This window comes from Schistocerca americana, chromosome X (genome assembly GCF_021461395.2).
Source record: "Schistocerca americana isolate TAMUIC-IGC-003095 chromosome X, iqSchAmer2.1, whole genome shotgun sequence".
NCBI classification, from domain to species: Eukaryota; Metazoa; Arthropoda; class Insecta; order Orthoptera; family Acrididae; genus Schistocerca; species Schistocerca americana.
In genome coordinates this window covers 138,449,108-138,462,450 of record NC_060130.1, presented here as the reverse complement: position 1 = coordinate 138,462,450, position 13,343 = coordinate 138,449,108, and the positions used below count along the sequence as shown (strand labels likewise).

At 41.9% G+C, this 13,343-nt stretch overlaps 1 protein-coding gene across 6 annotated transcripts in view; it reads left to right on the top strand.

Moving 5' to 3' along the window:
* The window catches only part of LOC124554929 (polyhomeotic-proximal chromatin protein), a 313,908-nt gene that overhangs the window by 291,530 nt on the left and 9,035 nt on the right, over window positions 1-13,343 (top strand). For all 6 annotated transcript variants that reach the window (XM_047128622.1, XM_047128624.1, XM_047128623.1 and 3 more), the window contains one exon: window positions 11,575-11,768. In XM_047128622.1, the coding sequence (XP_046984578.1) occupies window positions 11,575-11,768 (194 nt within the window). The remainder of the gene's footprint in view (window positions 1-11,574; window positions 11,769-13,343) is intronic.

The following is a 13,343-nucleotide window of genomic DNA, read 5'->3' as shown; positions in this document are numbered from 1 at the left end:
ACCAAAAACATTTGAATCGAGTGCGAGGAATGTGATGGAAATGCCAATTTCCTGTTGTCCGCAAGTCAAGTCTCTTGCGCTACATAGAATCACGTAGGTGACAGAGGACATCCTCTTTGGTGATTGGTTGACCCTGTGGTGCGTACTTGTGGTATACCACACAGTTGGAGTCAAAGAAAGCAATCAGCATCACTTTGACATTGCTGCGCAGTTTGTGGGCCTTCTTTGGTCTTGGTGATGAGAAATGCTTCCATTGTGACGACTGGGATTTTGTTTCCGGTTTGTACCCGTACATCCAGGACTTGTCACAAGTGGTGATGGTGTTCATGAAGTCGGGGTCACTGGTTGTGGAGTCCAGCGTGTCCTGTGAGACTTCAAACACGAAGTTGCTTTTACTCCACTGTCAGCATCATGACTTTCTCTGACACTGTCTTCAGGGCGAAGTCTTTGGTCTCAGTGGAATCTGCCAAAAGAACGCTGATGTCCACCTCGCTCACAGTTTCTCCGATAGTCACGCGATGGTCCCGTATCACCACAGCGTTCAGTTTGGCAGTGACCTGTTCGTTTCTGCGTGTTGGTGGCTGACCTGAGAGTGGTTTGCTTCCACCAATGTGCAGCCGACTTTAAAACAGTTCTACCACACTTTACTCTGTGCAATGCCCATAGCGTTGTCACTGAAAGCCATCTGAATCTTCCAAATGGTTTCCACCTGACGATCGCCCAGTTTCTGGCAAAATTTGTTGCAGCAGGTCTGCTCCAATCGTTCTGTCATTTCCCTTGCAATGAAAAACTGACACAAGCACTACATACTACCTTACTCAACTGCTGCTTGCCTGCAACTGACACTATTGTCAGGTGGGAGAAAATTCACGCATGTGCACGAAGGTTCAAGGTCGGCTCATAAAAGCGCACTAGATTCAGATCAGATCAGGTGTTCGCAAAAAAATATGGTTGGGTACTTTTCTAACAGACCTTTTGCACTCTATAAACCCATGTGTAACATACTTAAGTACTGGTGGACTGTATGGGATTCATGTGTTGAACTAATGGGGGACGTTGAGAGAGTGCATACAGAGGAGGACAGAGCAAATGAGTTGCCCAATTCATGGAAGTGTGTTAGTAATGCTGCGACATTTGGAAGCAGATGCTCTTAAGAAAGACACTTAACAGTTTTTGAAAACCGTCTAAGGAATTCCAGAATTAATTGGGAATACTAACTTGGACAGTGACATTTAAATAATTTATAAATGCAATATTTGATATGTGGTACCAAGGAAATTAGCCTCTGCCTTTAAATTTCATCCATGAATTAGGCAATTCATTTGTTTTGGTATACACACTTAATATCCCCCATAAATCCACAGATTTTGTGTATCTCTTTAAGTTTAATAGTTGCATGCCAGTGCCTCATTTAAACTGTAGCAAAATCGTTACAACTTTCTTTAATCACATAAATAACAACCTTTACCAGTTTCAGTCATACAGTGTTCGTCTGTAGATTCTATTTGTAGTGATGAATAGAATCTGGAGATAGCCAATGATGGGCCAGTAATAAGTATTATAGTACAAATATGACAATGGCTGCAAAGAAGCAGATTAATATGAGGGCTGATGAACAAAGACTGAGACTTCTTTTTTTTCAAAGTACTCCCTTTCTACTCAAATCCGCTTTTATAGAGCATCAGCCAGTTCTCGAACATGTGGTGCAGACCATTCTGTCAGGTCCTTCAGAATTGCCTGAGTTTCCTTACTCACTGCCTCAGAATGGGGGAGGTGCAAGATCTGGTTTGTAAGGTGGATGTGGTACACAGGTAATGATGAATAGAGCCAGAAGCAGCACAACTTCATGACAGTACACAGCCTCAGGTCGCAAATGAAGTCTCCACTCAGTCAAAGAAAGTTCTGGTCATTTCTTTACATTGTGCTTCCTCAGTTTAGCCATCACTGATGTGTAGTATTCTGCTGTAACAGTAGTCTGAGGGAGAATTGCATGCTGGTAATACATTCTGTGATCACCATCATTTTCCATACAGATGGAAGAACTTCCACCATTTTTGGTGTCGGAGAACCTGGCGATTTCCACACTGCTGGCTCGATTTCCGCACTGCTGGCTCGATTTCCGCGCTGCTGGCTCGATTTCCGCGCTGCTGGCTCGATTTCCGCGCTGCTGGCTCGATTTCCGCGCTGCTGGCTCGATTTCCGCGCTGCTGGCTCGATTTCCGCGCTGCTGGCTCGATTTCCGCGCTGCTGGCTCGATTTCCGCGCTGCTGGCTCGATTTCCGCGCTGCTGGCTCGATTTCCGCGCTGCTGGCTCGATTTCCGCGCTGCTGGCTCGATTTCCGCGCTGCTGGCTCGATTTCCGCGCTGCTGGCTCGATTTCCGCGCTGCTGGCTCGATTTCCGCGCTGCTGGCTCGATTTCCGCGCTGCTGGCTCGATTTCCGCGCTGCTGGCTCGATTTCCGCGCTGCTGGCTCGATTTCCGCGCTGCTGGCTCGATTTCCGCGCTGCTGGCTCGATTTCCGCGCTGCTGGCTCGATTTCCGCGCTGCTGGCTCGATTTCCGCGCTGCTGGCTCGATTTCCGCGCTGCTGGCTCGATTTCCGCGCTGCTGGCTCGATTTCCGCGCTGCTGGCTCGATTTTTATCAGGATCGTAATGATGCAGTTGTGACTTAACATCAGTGATAATCGATTCCAGAAACATGTCCCCTCCATCAGCAAGCAGATACAGCATGTCATGGCTTGTCACTATTCACACAGACTTCTATTTAGTAGTCGACAGATGTGGCACCTAATGGGCACAGAGACAAATCATATGGAGATGATCATGCAGAATTGTGAAGACTCTGCTATATGAAATTCATAACACTTCACTGAGGTTACATAATGTTATCAGCCAGTCCTCACGGACAATCACAGCAGCTGTGTTGACATTAACTTCAGCCACAACAGAAGCCAAAACACTTGGTCCACTTTGCTTAACACAGACAAGTTGGCCTCTTTTGAAGTCTACATCTACATCTACATCTACATCTATACTCCGCGAGCCACCTTACGGTGTGTGGCGGAGGGTACTTATTGTACCACTATCTGATCCCCCCTTCCCTGTTCCATTCACGAATTGTGCGTGGGAAGAACGACTGCTTGTAAGTCTCCGTATTTGCTCTAATTTCTCGGATCTTTTCGTTGTGATCATTACGCGAGATATATGTGGGCGGTAGTAATATGTTGCCCATCTCTTCCCGGAATGTGCTCTCTCGTAATTTCGATAATAAACCTCTCCGTATTGCGTAACGCCTTTCTTGAAGTGTCCGCCACTGGAGCTTGTTCAGCATCTCCGTAACGCTCTCGCGCTGACTAAATGTCCCCATGACGAATCGCGCTGCTTTTCGCTGGATCATGTCTATCTCTTCTATTAATTCAACCTGGTAAGGGTCCCATACTGATGAGCAATACTCAAGAATCGGACGAACAAGCGTTTTGTAAGCTACTTCCTTCGTCGATGAGTCACATTTTCTTAGAATTCTTCCTATGAATCGCAACCTGGCGCCTGCTTTTCCCACTATTTGTTTTATGTGATCATTCCACTTCAGATCGCTCCGGATAGTAACTCCTAAGTATTTTACGGTCGTTACCGCTTCCAATGATTTACCACCTATGGCATAATCGTACTGGAATGGATTTCTGCCCCTATGTATGCGCATTATATTACATTTATCTACGTTTAGGGAAAGCTGCCAGCTGTCGCACCATGCATTAATCCTCTGCAGGTCCTCCTGGAGTACGTACGAGTCTTCTGATGTTGCTACTTTCTTGTAGACAACCGTGTCATCTGCAAATAGCCTCACGGAGCTACCGATGTTGTCAACTAAGTCATTTATGTATATTGTAAACAATAAAGGTCCTATCACGCTTCCCTGCGGTACTCCCGAAATTACCTCTACATCTGCAGATTTTGAACCGTTAAGAATGACATGTTGTGTTCTTTCTTCTAGGAAATCCTGAATCCAATCACAAACCTGGTCCGATATTCCGTAAGCTCGTATTTTTTTTACTAAACGTAAGTGCGGAACCGTATCAAATGCCTTCCTGAAGTCCAGGAATACGGCATCAATCTGCTCGCCAGTGTCTACGGCACTGCGAATTTCTTGGGCAAATAGGGCGAGCTGAGTTTCACATGATCTCTGTTTGCGGAATCCATGTTGGTTATGATGAAGGAGATTTGTATTATCTAAGAACGTCATAATACGAGAACACAAAACATGTTCCATTATTCTGCAACAGATTGACGTAAGCGAAATAGGCTTATAATTATTCGCATCTGATTTATGACCCTTCTTGAAAATGGGAACGACCTGCGCTTTCTTCCAGTCGCTAGGTACTTTACGTTCTTCCAGCGATCTACGATAAATTGCTGATAGAAAGGGGGCAAGTTCTTTAGCATAATCACTGTAGAATCTTAAGGGTATCTCGTCTGGTCCGGATGCTTTTCCGCTACTAAGTGATAGCAGTTGTTTTTCAATTCCGATATCGTTTATTTCAATATTTTACATTTTGGCGTCCGTGCGACGGCTGAAGTCAGGGACCGTGTTACGATTTTCCGCAGTGAAACAGTTTCGGAACACTGAATTCAGTATTTCTGCCTTTCTTCGGTCGTCCTCTGTTTCGGTGCCATCGTGGTCAACGAGTGACTGAATAGGGGATTTAGATCCACTTACCGATTTTACATATGACCAAAACTTTTTAGGGTTCTTGTTTAGATTGTTTGCCAATGTTTTATGTTCGAATTCGTTGAATGCTTCTCTCATTGCTCTCTTTACGCTCTTTTTCGCTTCGTTCAGCTTTTCCTTATCAGCTATGATTCGACTACTCTTAAACCTATGATGAAGCTTTCTTTGTTTCCGTAGTACCTTTCGTACATGATTGTTATACCACGGTGGATCTTTCCCCTCGCTTTGGACCTTAGTCGGTACGAACTTATCTAAGGCGTACTGGACGATGTTTCTGAATTTTTTCCATTTTTGTTCCACATCCTCTTCCTCAGAAATGAACGTTTGATGGTGGTCACTCAGATATTCTGCGATTTGTGCCCTATCACTCTTGTTAAGCAAATATATTTTCCTTCCTTTCTTGGCATTTCTTATTACACTTTTAGTCATTGATGCAACCACTGACTTATGATCACTGATACCCTCTTCTACATTCACGGAGTCGAAAAGTTCCGGTCTATTTGTTGCTATGAGGTCTAAAACGTTAGCTTCACGAGTTGGTTCTCTAACTATCTGCTCGAAGTAATTCTCGGACAAGGCAGTCAGGATAATGTCACAAGAGTCTCTGTCCCTGGCTCCAGTTCTGATTGTGTGACTATCCCATTCTATACCTGGTAGATTGAAGTCTCCCCCTATTACAATAGTATGATCACGAAACTTCTTCACGACGTTCTGCAGGTTCTCTCTGAGGCGCTCAACTACTACGGTTGCTGATGCAGGTGGTCTATAGAAGCATCCGACTATCATATCTGACCCACCTTTGATACTTAACTTAACCCAGATTATTTCACATTCGCATTCGCTAATAACTTCACTGGATATTATTGAATTCTTTACTGCTATAAATACTCCTCCACCATTGGCGTTTATCCTATCCTTGCGGTATATATTCCATTCTGTGTCTAGGATTTCGTTACTGTTCACTTCCGGTTTTAACCAACTTTCCGTTCCTAATACTATATGCGCACTATTTCCTTCAATAAGAGATACTAATTCAGGAACCTTGCCCTGGATACTCCTGCAGTTTACCAATATTACGTTAACTTTTCCTGTTTTTGGTCTCTGAGGACGGACGTTCTTTATCAACGATGATAATGTCCTCTCTGGTAAGCCGTCAGGTATTTTATCGTTTCGCCCAAGGGGGGGTACCTCTAACCTAAAAAACCCCCGTGTGCACGCCACACGTACTCTGCTACCCTAGTAGCTGCTTCCGGTGTGTAATGCACGCCTGACCTGTCTAGGGGGGCCCTACAGTTCTCCACCCAATAACGGAGGTCGATGAATTTGCAACCATTATAGTCGCAGAGTCGTCTGAGCCTCTGGTTTAGACCCTCCACACGGCTCCAAACCAGAGGACCGCGATCGACTCTGGGCACTATGCTGCAGATATTAAGCTCAGCTTGCACTCCGCGTGCGATGCTGGTTGTCTTCACCAAATCAGCCAGCCGCCGGAAGGAACCAAGGATGGCCTCAGAACCCAAACGGCAGGCGTCATTCGTTCCGACATGTGCTACTATCTGCAGCCGGTCACACCCAGTGCGTTCAATAGCTGCCGGAAGGGCCTCCTCCACATTACGGACGAGACCCCCCCGGCAAGCACACCGAGTGCACACTGGCATTCTTCCCCGACCTACCCGCTATTTTCCTGAGGGGCTCCATAACCCGCCTAACGTTGGAGCTCCCTATAACTAATAGGCCCGCCCTCTGTGACTGTCGGGACCTTGCCGGAGAATCGGCCACTGGCCCAACAGGCGAGGCATCCTGTGGTGGCTCGGAAACGATGTCATCACCACTAGGAAGCACCCCGTACCTGTTGGAAAGGGGTAAGGCAGCTGCCACGCGGCCAGATCCCACCTTCGCCTTTCGGCCAGGCACGCGCGAGCTCACCAAAGACGCAGCGACATCAGGGGTTCCATTGATTCCAAGGCCACCAAAGTAGGCATAGGTCTCACCACAGTTGCCCCAACGCCACTACGAGCCGACGCCTGCGCCTCGAGCTCGATGAGCCTAACAGACAAAGCCTCCACCTGCCCCCGAAGAGTGGCCAATTCTCCTTGCGTCCGCTCACAACAACCACAGTCCTTACACATGACTATGTTTACCCTACTCTATACGGTGGCAAATTCCCAAGATAATCTTCTGATGAGCTACTCTGATAATCAAGAAACACTCACTGAAATACGAGACGCGAAAACTACGCTAGGTTTTCCCAGAAAAACTATTTAAAAGCTAAGCGCAGCAAATAAGTACAAAAACGCTTTATACAAACAGTACTCGCTGGTGCTCTCGCTCTGGCTGTCACAAGACAACTGCTGATTCAAGTGACTAGTGGCTAACGGCCGCGAAGCAAACAGAAGACGGTTTTAGGGCGCTTTCTGTTCTAAACGATCAAGAAAACACTAAGAAATCTAACACGAAAACTACGTAAAGTTTTATCAAGAACTGTTAGTTACTATGCAGAGCAGATAAACACAAATAGAATCCCTTCCTTAGTGGAAGGTCGTAAACAAAATGCAAAATAAACGCTTTATACAAACAGTACTCGCTGCTGCTGGTGCTCTCGATCTGGCTGTCACAAGACAACTCCTTGAACCATCTAAACACTGTTGCATGAGGTGCTGCATCACCACCATAAAATTGCTGCAGCTTTTTGTAAGTTTCAATGGCTGTATGGTTTAAATACTCACAGTATTTCATTGCACTGTTCTACTCCTTGTGTGTCACCTGCATTGTTTGCTATGTGAAATGTATAGAGCGTCAACAAAGTAGAGCATGACTACCAATACGAGAATGCTGCTGCCTATGGGCATTATATATAGAAACCTGCTCTTTTCAAATATTTGTGGTACAGATAGTTTCCTATCACAGAAGCTACAAGGAAAAAAAAGTCTTGGCCTTTGTTGAATCCCCCCTTGTATGTCAGTCACTAGTCTCAGTAGACACAGTACCGCTTTTTCCAGAAACTTTATCGACATAATTTTTGCTTTAATTGAATTGTATATTTTTAAAAGGCGGTTGGTCCATAATTATGTGATTTTGAGTGTGCCGTTGCTTGAGATACTACGTATGAAACTGCATGACATCAATACTTCCAGTGCTATGGATGAGTTAACTTGTCATGTTGCGCTCTTCCCAGGTGCTGAGGACATTTTTGAATGCAGTCTCAAGTGTTTTCCTTAAGCACTATTGACGTGTTTACATATCCCTTTCTGCCACCTCTCTGTGATGTGGACAAGTTACTTCCATATCGCAGTGAATAAAAAAGTTTCGAGTATTTGCCCCTTTGCAAGTTATCATTTGCCGAAAAAACTTGGTTTCGATATCTTCAAATGTTTATGAAATATGACCATTGGTATGACCATGTTTCCTGTTATGCGGGGAATATAACAACCAATATCTTGAGAATATTGTTGTGCTCAGTTATAAATGAAATTCTGGTATTTTGTGTAATTTCATACACAGCAATGTACAGGCTAAAATCAACCATACAGAAAGTTTACTCAATGCATTTTTACCTCTGCAAACTCTTTAAATTTTTTTTTTTTTTGCTGTGCATTACACATCACAGTAACTGTGATGAATAACAAAATGAAATTCAGTCCTTTATTGAGCTGATACGATGTCAAAAATAAATTTTTTTTCACCTAATAGTTTTCTTAAAAGCAAAAAATAAATATTTCATGGTGTCCAGGATGTCGTCTTTTCAGCACAGGTAGCAGCATTAGGTGAATAGTGCAGCGATGATAAGTCGTGCTTGGTACGGACTGCAGAAATTAAGTCTGTAATAGTCAAATGGTCAAATGGTTAAAGGGGTATCAGTCCATCAGTTAATGTACATTCTATAGGATTCTGACAAATTGTTATTTTTGTCAGTCAACGACTCTTACCCTTTTAAAAGTAAAGAGGTATTACAGTCGTTACTTGTGCTCCTTTGAAAATAAAGCTTTGATAGCAGCACTGACAATGCTGTGTATCATTTAATACTTTCTCCTCACACCACGTCTGTCAGGTATTTTGAATACACAATAGAAAGACTTATACAGGCATAATGTGTCCTAACATCAGGGGGAAGGCAAGAAGAGTCCAAATGAAGTGTGCTAATTTATACCACAAGAATACAGTAAACTTCATCTATTCTCAGATGACTGCCCAGATCAGAATAGAAATCTCTTGGCAGATTTCTGTTGGACCTAACAGGTACTGGGACAATCAACAAAATTTGAAGTCACTTTCTACTGATAGGACACAGTTTCTTGACCATACAGTAGAGATTTTGGCATTATAAAAAGGAAACAAGGACAAAGTGCATGCTGTGAGAAGTTCTTAAAAGTTCTGAACAGGGAAAATTTTGTGTTTGATACTTGATTTCAAGTCACGGTGGCAGCCGTACTACAGGAAAATGAGAATTTCTGAGGAAACTGGAAGTATTGGAAAATTAGGAATGGTGATATTCTCTGTCAGCACTTTTTCACAGACTGTTTTTGATGACACAAGAAAGCATTGTATTACAGCCCGTATAGTGAGAGACATGTTAGTATCAGCCTGACAAGCACTTAACCTTTCTATGAAAAAATTCTGTAGTGGCCTGTACAGAATGGCAATCAAGACGATGACTCAGTGGACTGTCAAACGCTGATTGTTGCTGTGGAATGACGCATTGGTATTGTGAAATGTAGAACTGTGCCTGTTAGCCGATTGTTACAGACTACATTGATAGGTCTCCCCCCCCCCCCTCCTCCTCCTCCTCCTCCTCCTCCTCCTCCTCCTCCTCCTCCTTACACCCCAGTGGTGTGGTTTAAATTTTCAGTGAAAACTGTTTTCACATAATTGGGATTCTTGTTTTGTTTGTTTTGAGTCAGTTGCTTTGAAGGACATGGGAGCTTATATTGTAGACTGAAGGGGTGTTGATGCTTTAATAACTAGTACAAAGAAGAGGGTCTACTGGCAGGTTGGGTGGAGTAAGGTAATCATTTTAAAAAATATTGAGACTCCCTGGGAAACATACACTACATTGATATGGACCCACAGTAATTTCGGAGAGTCAGTGCCCTTGAAAAGGAGTGTGTGAATTCAGTATATCAGTTTCCAGCTTTTAATGATTAATTACAGTATCAAAATATAACATTAGAAATAAATCTCTTGTTTAACAATCACATTTGCATCATATAACCCATATAAAGTTGTTATGCAGAGTTCCCATAAAAGTGTATCAGTTGATTTAAGGCCATCATAAAAATATTAGATTCTGTGTGTGTGTGGGCGGGAGGGGGGGGGGGGGGTCATTACGTTTCTGTTACAAGACTGTTACTTCTATTACCTGCCACCATATTTGTGTGCATTGCTTAAATTTTGTTGTTGAAGTCCTTATGATTTAATATATCATCAATTTACTCACTGTTACATACAAAGTCTTCATTAAAGTCCTTACAAATCATGTTAGCGCTATTGTGGAAAACAAATGGCTCATACAATAAGCTGGATTCTACAGCGGTTGGAAAGCAATTCACTGTATGTATACCCAGCATGAAGCAGTTAATCACGCTAATGAATATGAAATGCCATTATGTGTAACTCTTATAGACTTTGAAAAAGGCTTTGGCTTCTGTCAGCTTAATTGCTCTTATACAGAACCTGACTGAACAAGGTGTGGAGATAAAGTACATAAATATTTTATGTAATATCTATGATATCTTAATGGCTTCTGTCAGCATAGGAAAACACTTGAGGAAATTTTCAATTGGAAAGGGAGTAAAGCAGTATGACCGTATATTCCTGAAACTATTTATAGCAGTCCCTAAGACAACTGTGTCCAGAACTAACTGAAAAAAAGAGAAATTAGGAAAAATGGGAGAAGATTCACTAACTTGAGATTTCCGGATGACTCACTTCCCGGCCAACAGTATGCTGCAATTGCAGTCCTTTTTAGATTTACTTTCATTCGAATTGGTCTGTAGTGAGGTGGTTCTCCAGGATGTGGATCATAAAGGATTTATCAGATAGTTGCTATAAAGTGGGCTTTAAAATAACATTTGATCAAAACAAATACTATGCACCAAAAGTTGATAACTGCAAGACAAATAATATTGAACGACTACTGTCTAAAAATGTTAACAAATATGTTTACCTGGGACAGTTAATAAGTACCCAAGGAGACTTAAAACCTGAAATTTTTCATTGAAACAAGATGGGTTGTAGGGTTTAAGGAAGAGATTCAAATTTTTTAAATCTAATATTGCCAACATAATTAGGAAAAAGGTTGTTTTCGAACACTGTTCTTTCTGAACTAACATATGACTCTGAAATTTGATTTTGAATGAGCTTTTGAGAAGAAAACGTAGAACACCTCAGAGCTGTTGAAAGGTTGGAAAACACTGGAAAAGAAGTGAAGACATATGAGCAATAATAGTAGTTCAGGGTGTTGTGGAAATGGTACAAGCTGGGAAAAGCTACAAAAAAAAAAGGGGGGGGGGGCAGGACATACCACATGAATAAATGATGAAAGATAGACATAGGCATTAGTAGAGTGAAGTTCCAGAGAAAGACAAAGACTGCAAGGCAGACCACCTGACTGTCGGGATAAAGAACTGAAGAAAGTCACAGGCTTCAACCAGCAGAGGGCAGCAGGAGAGAGAGGTGTTTGAACAGTGATTGAAATTGTATGTTAGCTTGTTGTTAAAGATGCTACACATCATAAAGTTTGAATTAGCTGAAAAATAAATAAACAGTAAACTAATAATTCTTAAAAATTAAACTAATAATTCTTTATAATCAAATGGGATATAATTTGGGTTATAACGTTCTGTTTCAGTTACTACAGCTGCAGAAGTTACATCAACTACTGCACCAGACAAAATTAAACGTTTAATAGAAGAAGACCCGTTTTTTAAAAAGTATGTTCCAAAAGAAAAAACTCCTGACCCTACAAATTGGACAGTAGATGAAGTTTGCAAGTATTTGCAGGAACACGGCTGTGCTGCTCAAGCAGAAGCTTTTCGTCATCACGTAAGTGAAATACCTATTGACCCATTTTGACATAATTTATTTCAACTTTGATTTCTAGTGTGTTGGACAAAATAGTGTTGGGCATCAGAGAAAATAGGAAAGGCAGCAGGAAATGTCTCTCTGCAAACCAGGCAGTTGTTGCAGACTTTACATGGTACTAGTTCAGCTTAGTGGTTCATTGCAAACTTAACCATTTTTAGGATTATGTCCCTCAGACTGTAAAAACCGAACTTTTATAGGATCATGTTAATTCCTGTCTGTCAGAGTGTTAAGAGCTCTTTTTCTCAGGGACAGGTAGAAGCATCAAGTTGAAATTTGTCAGGTATTAAGGACAAAGGTCCCATGGCAGTGTAAATAATGTATGCTTCTAAGTCAATGCCATCAAAGGTACAACCATGTGTGTCACATATTTTGATACTCACAAACTCATTCATCAAACCCTATAGATGAGCTGTCCATACACACCTTGGGGCTCAAGGTCTAGCAGTAAAGTTCATACCTGGAAACTGAGAGGATAGGGAATCAAATCTTGGCTGGACTGTGGATTTTTCAGTGTTTGTTTTCAATTAGTCTTGCCCACTGAACAGTTTGAGGAATCGCCAGCTTTGGGTTCCACGATCAACTGTAGGTTCCCTTACCCCAGTTGGATAACTGAGATAGGTTATCGACATGCAAGTCACCGAACAGGTGTCCAATAGGAAGGCTTGTAAAAGGCCATTGAGCCACACAAAATTATTGTTGTTGTTGTTGTTGTTGTTGTTAGTGTTACTACTACTACTACCACCACCACTGTCATCTACATATGCAATTTAGTTTGTACGGAACCCTCAAGAGTGCGATTCCTACTAGCACTTCCCTGGTTTTTATAGTTGTTTGCAGACAGCCTGCAATAGCTTATGTGAACAAGAAACACTGTGAACCAGCCACAAAGAAGCACTGTTAGGGAGGTAGTCTTTCAATATTATTATTATTATTATTATTATTATTATTATTATTATTATTATTATTATTATTATTATTATTTCCTTCACTTTCTCAGACGTTAAGTCCGGTTAAAAATGGAGTGACGCGGACCTTGATCAAGCGTCACTTCCTTTTAACTGTGCGGTATGTGTTATATTGCATTTAGGAACTTTCGGGTAATTGAACATGTATCAATAATTACGGATTTCTGTAGTTGTTTATATATATGTTTGGATGTAGCTGTATTGCATTGATGTACTGGTAGATATTGTGTGGTATGACTCCTGTAGTTGATAGTATAATTGGCATGATGTCAACTTTATCCTGATGCCACATGTCTTTGACTTCCTCAGCCAGATGGATGTATTTTTCAATTTTTTCTCCTGTTTTCTTTTGTATATTTGTTGTATTTGGTATGGATATTTCGATTAGTTGTGTTAATTTCTTCTTTTTATTGGTGAGTATGATGTCAGGTTTGTTATGTGGCATTGTTTTATCTGTTATAATGGTTCTGTTCCAGTATAATTTGTATTCATCATTCTCCAGTACATTTTGTGGTGTATACTTATATGTAGGAACGTGTTGTTTTAAAAGTTTATGTTGTAAGGCAAG